At 45.0% G+C, this 21,351-nt stretch overlaps 1 protein-coding gene across 1 annotated transcript; it reads left to right on the top strand.

Moving 5' to 3' along the window:
- Positions 1-13,923: 13,923 nt before the first annotated feature.
- Positions 13,924-20,193, top strand: ZIC4 (Zic family member 4). Its single transcript, XM_032225868.1, has 2 exons — positions 13,924-15,019; positions 19,745-20,193. Exons 1-2 carry the CDS (start codon positions 13,924-13,926, stop codon positions 20,191-20,193), a joined length of 1,545 nt encoding a protein of 514 aa, XP_032081759.1.
- The last annotated feature ends 1,158 nt before the right edge of the window (positions 20,194-21,351 follow it).

Raw genomic sequence — 21,351 nt, 5'->3', positions numbered from 1 at the left:
ACAAACGGCAGGAAAAACGGGAAGGAAGAGCCGCTGCCGCCGCCGTTGCCGCCGCCGCCAATCCAACCAGCTTCGCCGTGCCTTTCTCTTGCCAAAGTCCGCGCGACGATCAGCCACTAAAGCGACCGCATCAGGAACTCCCCTTTCGGCATCCGCGCACCAAAAACACACACTCACACACACAGCAAAAGGAGAGGGTGGGCGAAAGGGTCGGGTGCAGGGGGGGGGGAGAGAAAGCTGGGGGGAGCGCCGAGGAAGCAGTCGAGAAGCTGCGAAAATAAAAGAAGAGTAAAAAAAGACCTCGGCGCGCGCACAGGCGAAACCGATTGCGCCTCCCCCCTCCTCCTCCTGCCTCTCGGACTGCACTTTTTCGGGGGTCTTCGCGGGGAGGAGGGAGCCAATTCAAGAGATCCCGCTCTCAAATAACAATAGCCAAAAGAGAGGAGGAAGCAGAGTCTGGCTCGGAAAAAAAAAATCAAAACAAAAACGAAACTTCCTTTAGTTCTTTCCTTTTCTGGATTTTTAAAAAAACATAAGCTAGAGGAATGTAGAGAAGTAGCGAACAATTTTCAATTCTCTTCCAGTTCTTTTCACTCTCTGCCCCCCCCTCGTCTCTTTTTTCCCCCTCCTTTGGCTTTTTCCCCCCTTCGCTTTTCCTTTTTCCCCCTGCTTTGTTTAAAAAAAAAAACGGCGCAAATCATGCACAATATTGTCTTTTGCGGTTTATCTTCCTGGGGAGAAACTTTCACCTCCTCAGCCGGGCGGTGAACGCGAGACTGATAGCGGCAATCATTCCTGCAGATAAATGAATTGAAAAGACGACACCGTCCCCCCCTCCCCCATGAATGGGAGAAGGGGAGGAGCTACGTGGAGAACGACGTCGCAGTTCATTGGTGCCTCGCCATTCCTACTTTCACTTGCAACTCCCTCCTTCCTCTCCAATTAAGGGTGCACAAAACCTCTGCTCTCTCCTGATTGGTTCTCTCCTCTCATCAATCCCAGGTATTGTGAAGCCGAGTGACATCGCGTTTAACAAACAGCTCGTACAGGAGTAGCAACTTTTTATACCACAAAACATATAAAATATATTATTTTTATGTTGGAAAATATTTCCAAAGCTTTTCCCCAGGTTTGTTCTGGAGATGTAGATGTTCCTTCTGTGCTACGTTTTACTTTTTTTTCTTTCCAAGGTGCTCATGGGTTGGCGCTCAAGACCTTTGAACAACACTCAACAACTTTTTAAGGGGCTTGACCATGAAAATCCTTTTGTGATCTGTTCCTTTCCCACTTGCGTTTCCTTTTTTTTTTTACACCTCTAAGGCTCTCTCTTAAACAGTTTGTGCTGACTTGTTTAGATCTTGTTTTAAAACAAGTCTAATATCAGTGGGAAAATGGCAACGATACGTTTGATTCCCCCCCCCTCCGAAAAAAAATATGTAGCACCCATCAAAAGGCAGGTGGGTGAGAGCACTTCAATTTGCTTTTGTTTTTGCTTTGGCTATTTTGTGTAGTGCTTGTGTTATCTCCTTTTTCATACTTACTTTGTGTGTTTTCCCTCTCCTTTCTACTTTTTTAAAAAAGCCCAACTCTTTAATTCAAGATTTTAAAAAAAAACCTGTAAATTTTCCCAAAGTTGCTTTTGTCTCTTCTATGCTGCATGAAGTTCTTGGATCCTGGGGTTTTATAATGCATTTGAAATCCTCTCTAGATAGGAGCAGTATAAATTTTCTGACGCTCAACCGTTTCTAGTTCACAAATCAGTCACCCTTGTCACATTTATTGAAATTCCTCAACTTGCCACACCAGGACGGTGGAAAAAGCAGGCGGCGCCTTTGTTGCTGACCAAGCTTGTGATCGCCAGAGAAAATTTACTTACCTTCAGATGAGTGAGCAGAAAAAGAAATAACACTCCCTTTGATTTAGTTAGGAAAATGCAGACATTTGGATTCAGTGCAAACATACAACACTTGCTTGTTTTCTAGATGCAACCCCTCGATTAACCTGCCTTTTCCCCAACTAAAGTCTATTGAAGAACTGCGAATAGTTCGCCTTTGTCCTTGTTACAAAGAGCCATTGACTATATATTAAAATGATTGTCGAGATGGAGAAGTATGGTCCTTAAAAACAACCTTTGTGGCTCAATGATTTAAGAATGCAACTTCTAGATTTTCTTCCTTGCAGTTTTCCAAAACGTACTTTAAAAAAAAAAACCGGCGTTAGTTGAGAACCTGTTTTGTTTTTAATTTGGACCTATTTTCCCCCAATATCCAGAAATTTAGACTTGAGGGTGGGTTGTTTTTTTAAAAACCAGCTGAAACTCAGAATCTTTCAGGTTTGTTGAACCAATGGGAGCTTTCCCACAAAAATGCATCCTTCCAATTGCCTGTTAGGCGCGATGAAGCAATTCCCCTGGCAGGTCTAGGTGCGTGATATAATATTCAATGTTTAAAGAATGGCAAGGGGACCGCATGGCAAACAGATTTTTTTAGAAACCTTTTGCTGTGGTATGTAGTGCACATGAATGCTGCACGCCAGATATTCTTGCCGATTCAAAACAAGAGAAGGGAAGGTTTTTCAGAGCACTCTGGTCTGTAGGTTTTCCCGGGTTTTCTCTCCCTTCTTAGCGCTGATATTTGGGTGAAAAGGAGTTTTGCAAACCAAACCCCTAAAGCAAGGCTCCAATGCCTTCAGCAACAGGTTTCAAGCATCTCATCTGGGTGAGAAATGTGTCTCCCCTGAAAGTATTAGATCTGGCCTGAAAGGTGAAAGGTGACTGTACTTAGCATGGTTAATTCCAGGGCGACCAACAAAAGGAAAATCTGGGGAATATTTTGGCCTCGGGAGAAACCTGTGCACCTTTGCAGCTAGCAGAAGGGAGACCAAGAGAGTCCGGAACTCAGGGCATCCACTTAAAACCCACTCCAAGACTTTACCTTCAAGAAAGAGTGCCGCCTAAAAATGACGGCCTGATTGCTTTGTTTCTTTGCTTGTTTAGTTCTCCAGGTTTTGGGGGGGGGGGTGAGCGGGAAGGCAGCTGAGCTAGAAACTCCATTTGTGCCTGTGTGCGTGTGCGCGCTGTATGTGTGCAAGCATTGTGGGTTGTAGAAGTGATCAAAAGTGGGATTTGTGGCATGTTCTCTGCAGGAAACCAGAGCTGCTCCAGTTCAAAGCCACATGCACCAACGTGACATATAAGCCATTAAAATACCGTCCCGACGTTTTATTTCTATTTCATCATGCATTTCCCAACTATTTTCAGAAAGCAAGAAAAGAAGAAACGAAGGGTGAACTTTCCGACGAAGCACCCAAGAGGACTTCTGGTTTGATCCACCCGCTGCCCACCGACCTAATTCTCTCCCCGCCCCAGCCTCTACCCCCCATCTCCCTGTTTTTTTTCCGCTGTTATTATTAGATTCTCGTATTTGTTGTCAGTCCGGGCTTGGTAGAACAGAAATGAAGGGATCTCGCTTTCAACAGGTGGAGTGGGGTAAGTGATTAAGATGGAGGGGGAAGAATGATGGGAGATGGGGGAAATTGGGAAATGCGGATTCCAATCAGCTTCTGGCAGACCAAACTGGGGGTGGAATGGGAGCGATTTTTTCCCCACTTTTCAAAGTGTCTGCGTGGGAACACCTGAGTTTAGGAAGCTCCTCTTCCTCTCTCTGTTACACGCACACTAACACACACACAAACACACACACAGGAGAAAGAGAGGAGGGGAGGGAGAGATGCACCCAGCTAGTCTTGACCTTTCTCGGGCACGTGGATTATGGGTTTAGCACCAGTTCCTTTACTGGAGACTGTTCTGCAGGTAAGCTATCCAGATCCCTACAGCTAAAGGCGGAGTGGGACGTTGGAATGATATCCCCCCGCCCTCCGGCCAGATGATCAGGACTTTTTGAGCAAGGCTTTTCTCACGCTGCCCTGCCGCGGGAGTGAGCGCGTCTGCTGCTGATCTCCAAAAGACGCCTCTTAATAGGATAGCAGACAATAAACCAGGCGGTTGTGCTAGAGCGGCGGGGGCACGGAAAGAAAGCCGAAAAGCCGGTTCCTAACTCTGGAAACCCCCCCCCCCCTTGCGCTTCCTTACAGAAAACGCGGGTTTTCTTAAGTCGGTGTCTCGAGTTGGAAACGCTGCCTCGGAAGCAGCAAGAGACTGACACTGATTTGGTCAGCGCGGGTCTTGGCCTTGGGAGACTCAGTGCCGTCTTCCCCCGTTCTGCGCAGGGAAGAGGGACTTAACCCGATCTGCGGGGAAAGGTCTAGCGGCCTTTCATAACCGAATCTCCCACTTAAGGCGTTTTCCTGAAGGGAGCGCTGAGCCTTTAAGACAACGAAGTAGGATTCCTCTAAAACAATGACAGGACCCCTCCTCCTCCCAATACATACACTCTTTCAACCCAGTCCTCCTTTGGGGTCTGGCCCTTCCTTCCCAGTGGCGAGAAAGGTGAAGCCCGTTTCATTTCCTTGGCTACTGTTGATCATGTAGTTAATCAGTTTGGATAAGTGTTGAAGGCTCAAGCTCTTGAAGTGGCGGGCTTTGGAAACACCCTGGAGGTTGACCTCTGACCTGCGACCGGGAACATGTGCCAGGCCCACAGTATCCGGAACAAAGACTTGAGTGTGCAACCTTGGGAAGGGGTGTGGGTGTGTGAACATTGGCTTACTTTTCCTTTCAAAGGACTAGTCCTACCTGATTTTTTAACCAGCCTTGGTGGAAGCAGCTGCTGAGGGCACTCTATTAGTTTGCAAATATGGATCTGGCCTGCCTTCTTTCCTCTACAAGACCAATAAAAAAAATCAAATTAATTTGACTCTTGTATATACCTCTATGTAAACCGCTTTTGCTTTGCTTTTTTTTTTTGTTAAGGAAATTATCATTTCAAAAGAACATTGGACATCTATAGAACCTGATACTGCCTTTACACTGCAGCTTTCCCAAGTTGCAGTGCTGCTGTTTCAGAGTGAATTAGCTAAGAAGGAAGAGAAATAGATTTGCAAGAGGTTTATTGGAATGACTGGCTACATCAAGAATCACATTACCAGCAAGTATTTGCTTACAGCCAAACTATTTTTAGTATGAAAATAGAAAACAGGACTATCTACTAACCCATAGTAGAAACTACACTTATTCAATATGTAAACACAGGTGTCATCTGTGTCAGAAGCCCAACACACATGAACCTCAACTTCATCACATTTTCAGAATTTTGGTCAAAGTAAAAAAAAAAAAAAAACAGAAACAGAAAGAAAAACTCAAGAGTAACAGCAAGCCTCCTTCATTAATATTGAAAGCAATGCATTAGAGACTGTTGGGGGGGGGTGTCTGCAAAAACTTTTATTTTGGGAGAAAATGTTTTTGAAAATTAGACATCAAAGTGTTAATGAATTAGTCAAGGGAATTCTGCAAATGTTCAGTTTTCTTTTCTCTAACCTTCTCTACTAACTCCTTGTAAGTCTTATTTTAGCTTTGTTCATGATATTTGAACAAATTTAACTAATCGCTATACCTTTAGGTGTACTATGATGTTTTCTTTTACATTATTCCAGTCCTTGTATAACTGATTACAAGTCAGTTCAAACTTAAAAGTTTGAGAAAAGCCTTCTAATTACAATATCAACAGTAGTATTGATATATATATATATGTTTATTTTCTATATAGCATTGATCTTTAAAATTATAGCCCACATAGAAATTTCTTCATATATGTGTTTCTGATGAACACATATATGGCATTCCTTAACGTATCTCCATTTTGCACCTATATTCCATATCTACAAAGAGGATTTTCTGTAGCAATGCAATCATGAAGTCATGCCTTCTTGCCGGTTTCTGTGTCACTATTGCGTGCGATTACTTCTTCATATTTGCCACTGGTGATAAAAGTTAGGAGATGTATTTGAATTTTCTAAAGGCATCTCTTCAATCTGGGTCTTTGCCGTTGAAGCCTTGTGTCCGTTGCAGACAGCCATTGGTTCCCCCTTTGAAATGTAGAGACAAGGCATGTAAAAGCGGCAGCTTTAAAGTACCCCAGCCATCTTGAGGGTATTTGATTTAAACCTGAGGGAGTATCTTTGATTCGGAGGGTCTTGCAAATGAGACCAAGTTTAATATTGGCCCTGAAAAGTCCATAAACAATGCAGCCAAGTTGGTGGTAGGGCTTCTTAATTTTCTGCCAGGAGGGGTGGGTCAGATCAAAGGAAAACCGGGGGAAAAAATCTCCTTTCCTATTTCTCTCTAAATCATTCTTAGACCTGCTCTGTAAAATATGCTCAAACTTTTGAAATGTTTAATTGTAAGCTTGTTCTCTCTCTTCCCGCCCTCCCTCTCTCCCTTCCTTTATTTCTGCCGTATTTTGTAGACACAAAGACTGAGTTCCAAAACAATGTGAGTCTTTTATTCTGGGTGGGGAAAAAAAGGAGATTTCACGCCATTCTCAAATTATTTATCACTTGCACATAAGACAGCCACTTTAAAAAAAAATGCTTCTCCTCTTTCCTAAACAGGAACCAAATCAGAAAATAAAGCACAACGTTCACCTTGAAATGAGAAAAAGAAAAGGATTTTACAGAAACCTCCTGGAATATTCAAGTAAGTTAAAATATGATTTCTTACACTTGCATAAGCATAACTCAACCGTGTCCCACCAATTCCCTTTCTGTTCATTCAGATGGTCTAGAATGTACCTTTGGTCCCAGTTAAACTACATTCCCCGAGCCTCTGATTGTACTGTCACATTATGCTATGACATATTCATCTTGCCTTCATTAATGGATGATTTGATTGAAATGAAGTTTGACATGGATTTGGATCTTATTTAAAAAAGAGGACTTTGATCTTGGAGATTGGCTTTACATGATATCTATCATTGTTAGCTGCCGCATCAGCCTTCCATAACGTGGTAGCTTTCCAGTGTCCACCATGAGAGGACTTAAGCAGAATATTGACTGACATCTTATCTGACAGGAATACCTTAATCTGGAAGGAGTGGTTCAAGTATTATATTTGAAATTGGCATCTTATTGGGCTGGCTTGGTTATTTCAGCTTTTAGACTGGAGGAAGGATAGAAAAAGGAAGGAAGGAAGGAAGGCCAATTTTTAAAAACTGCTGTTGAAGAAGAGCTCTATAACCTTCCTAAGGGAATAACCATCTCTACCTGACGTGACCTCTCCATCCTTCCTTCCTTACATATACTTAATATATGTAAAAATACCCATCAGTAATAAATAGGGTAGGAAAATGGAGGAGAGGATTTATTTCCAAAAATCATCTTCCTTCAATAAAAGAGTGGGCCAGCATTTCATCCCATATTATTTCTCTGCCCTTCTAAGTCCTCTCCAAAATCACAAAAATCCTTCCACAGACTATCCTCTGGTGGGAGTAATTGGGTAAGTTCCTGGTCTTCCTTACAGTCTTGCCCAGGAAGCATGGATTTCCGTCTGTATTATGTTCTTAGAGCCCACAACAAGTCAGCTAATCCCCACAGAACATGAGATTTAAATGGGTTGCTACTCTTGAAATCATTGGCCTGACATGGAGTGTTGAAAGTAGGAATTTTCATTGAACCAAGTTTGGGATTCAGTTCGCCTTTATTATAAATTCTCACATAACTACTGGATAATAAAACTAAAATTTCAGGAGAAGGGGGGGATGCTTTGATTTTAAAGGAGAAACGAGCAGGGGGTAAGGATGGCAATGCTGCATGGAAATTCTTTCTTCACGAAACTTTCCTTCTTCATAAGTGATGAAGACCTCCTCTGAAAAGGTCACCCCTTCCCTACACAGATTCATTGACCCGTCAGAGAGACAGACATAGAACTGCGGGGAAAGTTTCTGAGGGTCTCAATTGCCCAGAGAATCCGGCTGTTTTAACCAAAAGTTAAAAGGTCAAATTCTGCTAAGCAGCTACAGCTCAACCAGCTCTGTTTAAGAGATGAGGGTAAAAGAAAGCACGTGTGACTAGGCAGGCAAAGCCCCCCAAAAGGCTCCATATTTCAAGTCACAGAATAAAATGTCCTCTGTTTGTTTCGGAGATCTGGTGTTGCTTGAAAAGGAGAGCAAGTGAGACTCCTTGAGTCACTCCGGAGAACACCAGGACAGAAAATTGCCAATGGGATCGACCCTTTCCTCCCTACATTCTGCCATCCTCTTGGGGTACAAAATGCAACCTTCTGCCTCTTCCAGCTCCTCCAAAGGAGACCCCGGGTCCTTCAGCACAGCAGAGAAACGGGATAGAAGGAATGGGCTTCCCTCCCTTGCCCCCTCCCCCCCCAACAGCAGCGATCTTTGCAAACTTAAACTGAACCTTGAATTCAAAGGAAGAATACATCTTAATCAGTTGATGACAGAGGTCGGGAAAGAGAAAAAAAGAATTCAGTCCTCTCCTGCAAATCTACAGGCCTGTGTCGGCGGAAGGGAAAGCCCTTAATGGGCTGACTTTCTTAGGATCTACCGGTAAGCGAATCCCAAAGAAAGCCTCCGAAATCCATCAACTAACTTTATAAAGGATATTCGTGGCCATGTCTTTTGCTTGGTTTGTACACCAGTTGATGCACAACCCACTGGAAAGACTTTAACCGAGTCTCATTTTTTTTTTAACCAGACAGGCTTTGCTTTCCAGATATTTCGACTCTTTACTACCCACCACCTGGCAGGGCAAGGTAATGTCCGCGAACCCCTCTCCCCTCCTTACTCCCCAGCCACTCAGCCCCGCAGCGCGCCTTTAGTCATTCACACAGATCACTAGGCTGCGCTTTAGACGGAGCAATTGCCGACACACACACACACACACACACCCCACACCCTCGGTTGCAGCCTTAGTGCGGTCGGAGGGACGACCTAACAAGACCCCGAAGCAGCCTGCAAACGGACCCACAAGCTTCCCGCTCCCCTTGCTCCTTTCTTGGAGGCCCTTTGCCAAATTGTAAGCAACCGGGCCGCGGACGGAAGAGAGGACGCTTGCGGAAAGCTGGAAAGGCGAGGATTTCTTCCCAGGACCTCTCGCAGGCCTTGCAGCTGGGGGGGGGAGGGGGGGCTTCAGTGGGAAGGAAATGAATCCGAACTCACTGGAGCTGGCAAGCCAAACAGCCAGCTTTGCCTTGGGGGTAATTTAAAATCCTGCTTCTGGCTAACGGCCGCGATAACGCAACTAGGCGTTATTCTTGGAAAGGACCGCTCTCCTTGTCATCAGGTTCCTCCGTTCCAGTATTTATATTAGAAGCGGAATCTCTCCTCTCGGGGCTATGACAGTCTTAAAATACAGTCGGGGGCGGCGGGGGGAGGGAGAGGAATACCTGCCAACCGGATTTCTGTAAGTGTGGGTGAACCTCGAGCTCTTCTGCAGCTCTTAAGGTCATCCTAATTTCTCCGTTTCGGAGATAGATTGGCCACACAACTGCAGAGCTCGGACGCACGGACGTCCGTGGAATGTGCGCACTTTTGTCTTGGGCATTCTGCGGGATAGAGAGTCAACTTTGTTCAGGACCTCCTCTTTTTTTCTTTTTCTCCGCCTTCTGATCTTGTGTGCCACAACCCTCCCTCTCTCTGCTCTCCTCTCCTCTCTCTCTCTCACACACACACTCACACACTCACTCTTTCACACACACAGATATGTCTCCCAAGGTACACAACAAACGCTAGGAGTGAGAGCACTAACTTCACCTAATCTAATGAGAGATACACCATGGGCCATTTCTTTTCCATTGGATTCACGGAAGGCGAGGGGGGAGTGGAGGGGAAACCCCTGTGTGAAACCTCGGGGTTTTAAGTAAGAGCGGATAAAGCCATTAGCGTTTGACAAGAAGCCATGCCAATATTTTAGAATGGCCTAAGCCAACCGATGGTAACGTAGGGGCTTTTTTAAAAAAATGATAAAGTGTTCCAGATGTTTTCTCTCTTGACTGAAGACTGTCAGGATTGAAGGATGTCAAGTATGTAGAGATGAAGTGATTGTAAGGAGGGGTGAGGAAAACAGCTTTATTTGGAAATCCCACTCAGTATCTTTGTAAGTAACCAGCCTACCAGAATCTTGCTTCCTGTAACGTTTGCCTTTTTTTTTTTTTTGCCGCAACCTCATTCAGAGCCCGTCAAGGATGGGGAAGGAAAAACGCGAAATGTTTTTGGCTTTAGGCAAAAGTGACTATCAAAGGACAGTTGTCTTGAATGGCTGGGAGGGTGTTAGATTGTCTACGTAAACATGTTATGTAAGGGAAGTTAACTGAATCCAAGACGGGTAACTTTTCAACTCCTTGGGGCATAAATGTGTGTGTGTGTGTGTGTGTGTTTGCATTTGTGTAAAATATTGATTCTGCTGCCTTTCAAAATACTTGGAGTTACAATCCGAACAAAATCGGTCAGAACAGAACTATATCTCTGCTATAGATAAAATAAAATTTAAAAAAATCCTCCTTAGATTATTATCTATGAGGACTTCTAACATTTCAACTTATAATTCCAAAGGTTCTCAAGAGACTATTAGAAAAAAAATGCCAGGAAAATATATGGACATTTTTCCTAATTTGTTTGTTTGATCGCTTACCTGAAGTTGCTTCATAGTGGCTTTATCAAGGAATGGCTAAAAGCTCTTGGAAACAAGGTACAAAAATAAACTATGAGTTATAAAATAGCTTTAGATGTATTGGAAATGTGTGTGTGTGTGTGTGTGTTTTCAATTGAATGGCTGGAATTATTTCACAGTAAAGTGAAGCATTATATTACTTGTTAGAAATATTTTAAACATTGTGTGGATAACATGTTCATGGTACCATGGTAACTAAAATTCTATGATGGTGAGAGACAGAAATATAATATGCTTGAATCCAGGTTGACTTCTTGCAGAATTTTCATCTTTACCACTATTTTTTCTATTACTTAAATGTAGTATGCTTTTCATTATTTCATGAATGGATACTACCTTGGATGAGGAAAGTTTGGTGACTTCATTGAGAATGTAGTTGACCAAAAGTATTTTCACTACAGTTCACTGGAAGTCCTTGTTTCACTGGGGAAGGGGGGGGGAATCCCGCTAAATTCGGTGGAAGTACCTAAATCGAGTAAATATCGGGATGGGGTTTTAAGAGTCGTTCTAACTGATTCCTCAGGATATTTGTACAAAGGAACTGAGTGAACAGTGGGATTATCAGAGAATTCTTTTAAAATGTCCTTTAAATATTATTTATCCAGAACAAGACAGAAAGCTAGGAAGATCACATATTAAAAGAACATATATTTTGCCATTTGTTTTGAAATACGAGATGGAGAAATGGGGCTCATTATAAGATTTTAATTGGAAATTCACGCACCTGAGTGTAGGGGAATAAAACGTGTTGAGAAATGCAGGTAGCTGAGCTCCATTTAAAAATGAAGAGGGGAGGTACTCCTTCCACCCGAGTAGGCTTATTCTAACGTAATGGTTACCTCCTCAATTTGGGGCTATGAAGTTAAAGACAGAATTCTGGAAGCATCATATTGAGGACAGCAGGGAGGGGGGAGATCCTGAATTTTGACAAATCAGGATAAACATTTCTCGGAAATGTTCCAAGGCTTTAAAAAGACAAAGGCATTCCGCCATTTATTATTTTCATCACAGACCCAATAACGTTACAGTCATTTTCCGCCTCTCTTTTGCCAGGAGGATAGTAACTTCTGCCTGCAATCTACAGGTTGCTTAATTTCACAGGTCCCTGCTCCACTGACGCGATTATTGTTTCCCCCCCTAACTAAATGGGAGTGAATGCCTATGAGATATATGTATATATATAGTGAATAGATGAATACAAATTTCTCCCCTTCCCCATTTCCAACCCACACCAGTACTTCAGGGGATGAGTATTGGAACTTCTTAAGTTTCAGTAAACTTCCTGAAATGATCCGCAAGATTGGACTTGACTGCTGCTGCAGTCACTTGCAATAGTGGCTCACTTTAAAAATAAAGCAAATAATGTCACGATGGAAAATAGGGTGCCTAGGAAGTAGGGTACGAGTATTGTTCTTTTTTTTTAAGGCTTGGCCCTCTGGGCTGCCAACAAGTGTTAGAAATGTAAAGAACTGTTTGCCTAGCTCTGCTTCTCAGAATAATTTCTGAATGCAAAAGCCTGCCTTTTCCTTAGGGTACCCATTTATGTTGGGAACGGGAGCTTCTCCATATCTGTCTGTGCCATAAAAAAATCGGTATTCAATCTGCAGGGGAGGGGAACACCCAAGTTTGGAAAGCATCTTCTAATTTACAGCATATTCCGGGAGTTGCATAAAATAACCGTGTGCAATCACAAGATCTATCCCCCTGCTTTTTAGGTTCTATCTCTTAACTAGGTATCATCCCCTGCCTGTTGGGGAACGCCGAATCGGAGCCCGTTGCCCGAAGCCATTTCTGATCCGGGAGGCTCCAGAGCAGAGAAAACGAGCGGAAGCGATCTTGTAACGCCTGGCGAAGCCTTCTCGGGGCAGTCTTCCTCTCTCCCCCTCCGTACCTCTTTCCCTGCGGATTCCCGCTGCGGGTTGGCCTGGCCCGGATTTCTTTCCCACTCCAGCCCCCAACAGACTCAGACCCGCGCGGAAGTTTTGAGAAAAGCCGCGCCGCGCCTGGCTTTCTTTCTCGGTCCCCTCCAGCTTCGTGGCGGGAAGGAACCGCGAACAAGCCTTGAAGATAGCCTGGAGCTAATGAGGCCCTTCGGCTGGGAAGGAGACTCCGCTCTCGGCTCTCCATTAAACCGTCTGCTGGTTAAGAGGCTGGCTGAGACTGGGACAGAGGCCCGGGCAAGGGTGAAGGGAGGGGAACCGAGAAGACCTCAGGCGAGCGCAAATGAGAAAAGTGAAGGCTTGAACCTCGCTCCAAGCAATTCGGGGGGATGGGGGGGGAGGAAAACGGGGCGACTCCAAGCAATGGATCGGAGACCACCAGCGGGGCGCAGGAAAGGACGGGAAAGACCATAGCCCCCAGCCGGCCCCCAGCCAGCCTGGCCTTTGCGCACTCGCAGCCGCTGTCGTGGCACACTATTCCTCAACAATTGCCCAAGAACGCTGAACGGCACCGAGACGCTTTCGACTTGGGCCGGACACATGTTCCGACTACTTTTAATTCTGTTAATTAAAAGGCAGGTGAAAACGATCTGCGGGGAGGCAAAAGCAGACCGGCTCGCTGGAGCCGTGCAGAGCGGAGGAGCAAAGAAAGAGGGAGGGAGGAAAAACGCAAAGGGTCTTTTGGAAATTACCCACCAAGCACCGCGCAAGCGCAGATCTTCTTGTATCCTCTTCATCCCTTCCCCGCCCTTTTCCTCCCCGCTCCTTCCTAAATCTTTTCAGACTTCAGAGGGGGACCTGTCATCGCTGACGTCGGTCAGGCAGCTTCGGCCAATCAGCGGCCTCCCTGATTGTTTTAGCGCTCCGGGTTGGAGCCGAGACTATGAAGCTCTATTCAGTAGCCTCCCAACGTCCTGCTGCTGCCTCTCAAAGCATATGGGATTCCACGTAGGCATTAAAAAACAAGGGGGGGAAATCTACAACCCCCCCCCAAAAGGGATGGGGAAGGGAGAGGGGGAAAATAAAGAGAAGGGAGAGAAAAAGAAAGGGGAAGCAAGAAGAAGAAGCAAAATCAAAACAAAGCCAAATAGTGGAGACCGAGAGTTTGGGAGGGAGGGAGGAAGAGAGGAAACCTTTCGAAGGAAGCGGGGGGAGGAAAACTTTCGGAAAAGTTTTTTTTCCCACCGCGGGCTTTCTCCCACTCTCTCCCTGCCTTTCAGGCGCTCCCGCTCGCTCCCCCCTCCCCGCTGTCAGGTGACTTTTTAGAACTGTAGAACCAAGTGAGCTTTGGGGGAAGCCAGGAATGGGGTCGGCGGCACTTTCCAAGCGGAACACTGCGCTGAAATTAGTAGGCTTGGCAGGGGATCCTCATCCTCCTCACCGCCATCACCACTCCCCTCAGAGCATGACAGGCTTCGCCGGGGATCCCCATTCCATCGCTCCCACGCGCCCTGGGGAGCACCCGGGAGAACCCCGCCTCGGTCTGAGTCCATTCCGGTTAGAACACTTGGGACACCACCATCACCATCGTCACCATCACCACCACCACCATCACTCTCCTCCTCCTCCACCACCACCACCACCTCCTCCTCATCACCCAGCGGCCCTTAGGCTCTGTGCTGACCCTCAGCCCCGCCATCCCGTGACAGGCCCAGCTGAAGTGGTCCCGCGTCCAACTGGAGCGTTGGGCCCGGCGCAGTCAACAACAGTCCCTTATGCGATCCCTCACCCAAGCCAGGCTCTATCGGCAGGTAGAGATTTATTCCTGCGCGGGGATCTGACTGCCCCCGGCATGCCAGGGTTCTCTTATCCACACTCTGCTGCTCCAAGTTCTCATCACGGAATATTTGTCTCAACAACAGGTGGCTACCCCGGACACCATGCTCCCCACCACCACCACCTCCACCACCACCACTCAGAAGTCGGGACTCATTCGCTCCTTACTGGACTCCATCACCAGGAGCAACCTCCCCATGGACCTCCAGGTGGCCATCTAAACGGACAGATCAGGCTGGGACTACCTGGACAAATGTACGCCAGGTCTGAGCCTTTCACTCCATTACCAATCTCCCGGACAGATCCTTTCGCGGCTTCCTCCTTCCACGGCTACAGTAGCATGAACCTGAACGTTAATCTAGCGTCACACCATGGCCCTGGGGCTTTCTTTCGCTACATGAGACAGCCCATCAAGCAAGAGCTCATCTGCAAGTGGATTGAACTGGATCAGACTCCCAAGAAATTATGCTCGAAAACTTTCAGCACCATGCACGAGCTGGTGACTCACGTCACCGTGGAGCACGTTGGCGGGCCCGAGCAATCCAACCACATCTGCTTCTGGGAAGAGTGTCCCAGGGAAGGGAAGCCTTTCAAGGCCAAATATAAACTGGTCAACCACATCCGCGTCCACACGGGGGAGAAGCCTTTCCCTTGTCCTTTCCCGGGATGCGGCAAAGTCTTCGCTCGGTCGGAAAATCTCAAAATCCACAAAAGGACGCATACAGGTCAGTATAGGTTGGTCTTGCTCCATTACTGTTGAGTCCAGAGATCTGCTGATGCGCGTGAACTTCTTCCTCCTTATCCGCCTCTTCCTCCCCCTCCCCTCTCCTCTAGTTTCCCTCTAATTATATTGAGAATTAATTAAAGCTACAGTAGTTCAGTAAACCCGGTAGAAGAGTTGGTTTAGATTTTTTGCTTTTCTTCTGCAGCATTTGCATGTGTGTGTCTGTGTATATGTCTGTGAAGAAAGGAAGGAAGGAAAAAAGAAAGAGGGAAGGAAGGAAGGAAGGAAGGAAGGAAGGAAGGAAGGAAGGAAGGAAAGAAAGAAGGTCCAGAATTTAAGATGGCATTTTTTGTGGTTGGGGAGGAGGGAGAGAGATTCCAAAGCTCTTCCAAGAAAATGAATACATCCAATCTTGGGGCAGGAGCTTGCAAATTAAGAGCAGACAAAGGAAACTGCAGATTGTCTAGGCAATTGTGAGTGATGCCTCTGTGCCTTCCTTGTGAGAAAAACACAGCTGCACAGCCCCCTCTTTTTGTTTGGGACAAGAAGCCCTGAGGATAGTCCCCCAATGCTCTTTACCTTTTTAATGTATGCTTGAAAATATGAGGTGGTTCATTTTTGGAACCTGGGAACTTGGAAATGATGGCAGGGATGTGCCCTGGATTGAAGGTGGTGGTGATTCAGTGTTTCTGGGCTGCCCATTTGAAAAGGTCACTGGCCAGCATTCTATGAGAAGTCTACATTAGAAACTTCTGAGTTTTTCTTCCTCTAGTTAACATGAAAAGGCAAGCTGTCCAAATGAGACAATCTTGCAATATTTATGCTTGACCCCAGTCTGCCACAAACACATTTAGAGAAAATAAATGGAAACTTAGAAAGTTTTCACACTTCCGGACCCTCCCGGTGAAGCCTTACACTGTAAATGAGATTGGCAGCCAGTGTCTGTGATTTTACTGACTTCACCCAACTCCTCATTTTTCTCTCTCAGCACAAGATATTAAATAAGCCTTTTTTTCAAAATGTAATTCTTTTCAGGATATAATTTTACACACACTGTTGTCTGCTGTGTGCGTTCCTTTTCTACTGGGCAACCCTACAGAAATGAGGAATCCTAGGTTCTTCCTTTCTTCTATTCTGCCACTGTAAAGCCTCTTTACTTTAGCAATTAAATGGCTTTGCCCTACTCTTCTTTATTCCCATCTTGCCTTTAACGATATGATATTTTTGTTAGAAAATTTATATTATTTGGAATATTTAATCATCAATAACAAAATAATAATCAAAGCATCTTCATGTAGGTAAGTAGGAAACCATTAAAGAAGATATTTTATTCTTCAATCATGGTGTCTTTTTAAATAAGCAAACTTTTAGTGCCCTTTCACTGCCTTCTCTTTTGAAGTCTCTGAAGCAGAAAATGCTCAATTTCTTTAAATTTGACCTACAGCAGTGCAGTTGAGCACATGAGAAAGATGCCAGCTCATAGGTTTATTATATGATATATCCTATCACACATGATCTTTTGCCTGAGCTTCCCACATAATTTTTTTTTAAAGGGAATCTTGGTGTAACCAAGACCAGGGCATAATAGTCCAATTTTGTAGGCCTGATGCTCATTATCATACTTTATGTTGACTACCCTAACTTGAAATTCTCAAACCCCAAAACATCTAAAATAGTAATAAACCTTCCAGGAAATTATTCATGGAGAAAATTCTCGATTTGCAAGGAAAAAAATGCTTTTTGTCCAGTATTAACGTTATATTTCCTAGCACAGTAGAAAGAAGCAGATTTCTGGAGCAGAGGAGAAAGAGAAAGAAAAAGAGAGAGAATTAATTCCCAATAGAGTGGCACAGTGGGGGAAAAAAAACAGAGAAAGCAAAAATCACTTCCTTACCATTAGAGCTGGCCAGGGACATTTGTAACCAAGGAGGATTTTAGGCCACAGTAAGGAAGGTCTGTTTTAACTTGTAATTTATAGCAGTAAGCCTGGCAAAATAGATCTTCCTCCGCCTTCCCTTCCCCCTCGAGAATTTTGCAAAGACTTTAATCCAGTCCCAGTGTTGGAAGGATTATGCTAAAATCTCCATGCTGTATGTCTTGCACTCAGCAGCCAGGCCTGTGAGAGCTACAAGTGGGGGTTAGAAGATGGCGGTGCAAATTCCATGGGGCTTGCACGCATGCCCCTGCGCCCCCAACTTCAATGCCCTCCTTCTCCCCACTCACCACCAAGTTAGAAAAAGGAAGCTTTCAAAGAAAGCCTAGAAATGGATTTTCTCTATCTCTTGTTTGAATAACACATACTTTTGTACAGAAAACAATCCTTTAGTTTAGTCCAGGGCAGATGTGTTTGTGGGACCAGTTGCAGCCTACAATGAGGATCCACTTTTTCTCAAATCAGCCCTTGGGTTCAAAGGCAGCTTTCAGTTTTGATTTTTGTCTCAATTCACATATAGAGGAATGAAGGAAGATTGAGGAAGGCAAACCTTACCTGAAGGCAACTCATTCTCTCTCCCTTTGGCAGGAGGGTTTACGACAGAGTTGTTCCCCTGGGCCTCTTAACTTCCAGCTTGCTTGCACTGCATTACATGGATCTCCTTGATTTGTTATTTCAGCTGAGCAGGGGAAGGTCAAACTGTTTCTATACAAGGAACTATAATTAAAATGCTTAAAGAGCTATCAAAATATAAGCTCTTTCTTTTAATTTCTCTCCCCTCTTCTCCCCACCCCTCCAGCCCAATTCATCGGCACACCAAAACAGAATTCATGAAAGGGAGAAAACATCCTGTTATGTTCTTCTGTGCAAAAGCCATTGTTTTTCTCTTATGGACTGAGAATAATATTTAGATTTTCACCAATATTCTGGAAAATCAGCAGCCCCACAGTTTGATGCTGTGAATTTTGTAGTCGTTTTCTTTAAGCCTTTAAACCATTTTGAGAGCCATTTTGTTTCAAAAGGCAAATGGGTCTTCAGTGATTTTTTTTCAATGAACAGTGGCTTAAAAAACCAGTTAGCTTTGTAAATTGGACACTTAAACAGCATTTACCATTTTTAAATGATGTTTTGCACTGAAGTCAAAATATATGATCTGGACTCTTTCAAAAATTATCTTTAACACTTAACACACAAACAAATCAGACATGCATACACCAGTAATTTATACTTTTAGAAAACAGGATCTGGCTTTTCATATCATATTTCAATGATATCTTTGTTATCATTTTCTGCCCATTTCTGCCTGCCCGCTCTCAAATAATATATCCATGATCAATGGAAACTTCAGAGCAGGTGACTGCAGCATCTTGGACTTTCTATTGCTCACTCAGGTTTTTTGTGCCTAAATCAGTCCTTTTCCAGGGCATTTTTTTTTCTTGCCATCCCTCCTTCCAACAGCACTTTTCCTCCATTCATCCAGCATACAGGATTTTATATTATTATATTACTATCATAATATGATCTGCTGGACTTCATGAAAGCTTTGCATTGTCCTTAATGCTCTCTACCATCTACTTCCTTATCTAGGCGTATATTCCCCATGCTGTTGTTTATGGTAGGTCTTCATGAAAACTTGGCCTGGACACCCATACCCATGAAGTTCATCCTGGCTTTCACAAAAATAAAATAATAATGCTGCAGTGAGCCCTCTAGATTTTTAGGCATTATGTATTAAAGTGGCAAGCAACCAAGAAAAAATTTGAGTTATTGTCAGATTCTAGAAAATATTGCACAAGCTTCAGAGAAATTAAGAGAAGCCAATCCTGAGGAAATTATACAGACCGACTTTGAAGATGGACAACCCTGATTATCCAGGAGTAGCATGCCAACACACACACACACACAGACACACACACACCTTGCAGGAGGCTGGTATACATTTATGCATGCACACATAAGCTGTTCCAAAAGGTTGGATTTCCTTCTGGCCTTTTGTCAGTACAGTATTGCATCCCAAACCCTATGTAAATTACGGTTTCCAGGGAAAGCCAAATATTATGTTTCCTGTCTGATTGTGGATATATAAGTGCATGACTGGAGGCATATGGGCTTACTTGGTGGAAGTGTGAAAGGTGAAAGAGAGGTATACGACCTGAAGACTGTGATCTTTGGTTATGAATTTTGGGTAAGACCAGCTATGCACAGTACTGTAGCTGTTTCTAAAACAACAGATAGCAGAGGCCATTTGTAAATAATGGTGTGTTTGGTAAGGAAGACTAGAGGATAAGGGGATTCTGGAAGAGATTATGATCTGTAAAACTCCCTAAAAAATGGCAACCTGGTTTGCCTTCCACACCCTGTGTTGTCGCCATCTTGACTTTTTTGACTACACTCTGCCAGCAAGTAACTACTAGCTGTCCTGAAGTTGCCATTCTCTTGCTTCAGAGCAGCCCCTTTCTCTATGAGAGCATGCTTACTTCTTGTGGGAGGGAGACCTGAGAATAACCCCGAAATTCCACCGGGTAGTTTTAGAGATCTCCTTGAATCCCGACAGGCATGAATTTGCACCGGAACATCCGGCGCCGTTTCCAGAAGGGAAAAATCTCCCCCACTCCGAAGCTCAATGGTTGGAAAGGACTTGAAAGGAAAGGAAGTGGGGTTACAGCAGTTGGGAATAGCCTCTTTCTCCCCTACCCCCATTCCCAAAAAAGATATCATGCCCCCCCATACTTTCCCCCTTCCCTTCCCGGGCCGTTTCTGCCAAGTTTCCCAGGACTGCCTCTCTCTTTGCAGGCGAGAAGCCTTTCAAATGCGAGTTCGAGGGCTGCGAGAGACGCTTCGCCAACAGCAGCGACCGGAAGAAGCATTCCCACGTGCACACCAGCGACAAGCCCTACAACTGCAAAGTGCGGGGCTGCGACAAGTCGTACACCCATCCCAGCTCTTTGAGGAAGCACATGAAGGTTCACTGCAAATCCCCGCCTCCCAGCTCGGGCTACGAGTCGTCCACCCCCTCACTGGTCTCTCCTTCGTCCGACTGCGGCCGGGACCCCCCTCAAGCGCCGCCGCCACCCCCGCAGCCCCCAGCGGCCTCCTCCACCCAGGCGGCAGCCAACCTGAGCGAATGGTACGTGTGTCAGAGCTCCGGGGCCAGCGGCATCCCGACGCCACCCAGTAACTCTCCTTCGCCCCACGCGGGAGAGGCCGCGTTCACAAACTGCGACCCCGGCCCCAATTATTAACGTCGCTGGCCGTAGGACTTGCCCGTCGCCCACCAGACCGCCGCCTTCTTTCCGAGCTCTTTCGGGACTTTGAGGGGCGGAAACCGAGCCGATACTGGGAAGCCACCCCACCTCACCCGGTTCCCCCCACGTTCCCTCTCGCCCCTTCTCCCAGGCACCTTTGATCAGAATTGCTGCACTGGCCACCGGAGAGAAGACGCACTGTGGGGAGGGGGATAATGGGGGGGGGAAGACCTCCTCCCTGCTTTTGTATTTATTATGGTGCCAAGCGCACAAGACGACAGCCCTCTCCTCCCCCTTAACTTCTTTTCCCACGACTTCATGGTTTTGTTTTGTTTTGTTTTGAATTATGAGTATTATTTTATTTTTCACCCCATCCTGAACCTGTGCTTGGATCGCTTTCTTCCCAACGTTTACAGACGTGTGAGAGTTGGCACAGCTTTTTTTTGTATCAATGAACCAAAGTGTTTTCCTACGGATTCCTAGTTGTACAGTCGCGATCTTCGGTGCTGGTACCACGTGACCGTGTTTTTCTTGGACTCTTTTGTTCCCTGGTGGTTTTTATTTTTGTTTTTCATTTTGACTGTGTGTGTGCGTGTGTGTGTGATGTGTGTTTGCTTTCTGGGAAAAGGGTTATCTATAAATATGTTACTGGTTAGCCAACTGTTCAGCGATCAATTAAATACTTTGATTAATTTACCAGCTCAGTTGACTTTTTTGGGGGGGGGGGGACCCTCTTTACTGCCCCGACTTAACCAGTCTACTCTGCCCACTTGTTACTAATAAAACAGACCCAAGGGTGGCTTAATGATTTGTGGTACATTTTAATTTACACAAGTAATGGATTTTAAATGCACAAACACATTCTCCCTTGTTCTCCCACTCCTGCTCCCAGTGTTATTTCTGTGAATTCTTGCAATTCCTTAATGAGCGGAAAGTGAGATCCATATTAAAGTGAGGAGTTGATATGAGTGACGTCATTGTGCTGATTCTTGGATTGTCCAGAAATTCAACATGTAGATTCCCCTCCCAAATGATGGAATAAAACACAGTGGCAATTTTGTTTTGAAATGCACAAAGGTTATGTAAAATTATGTGAGGTTTTTTTTGTAATGGTAAAAATAAATGTTTTTTTTCTAAATCTCTAGCATATCAAAA

The sequence above is a fragment of the Thamnophis elegans genome, chromosome 10 (genome assembly GCF_009769535.1).
Source record: "Thamnophis elegans isolate rThaEle1 chromosome 10, rThaEle1.pri, whole genome shotgun sequence".
NCBI classification, from domain to species: domain Eukaryota; kingdom Metazoa; phylum Chordata; class Lepidosauria; order Squamata; family Colubridae; genus Thamnophis; species Thamnophis elegans.
This window is presented reverse-complemented; position numbering and strand designations above follow the sequence as displayed.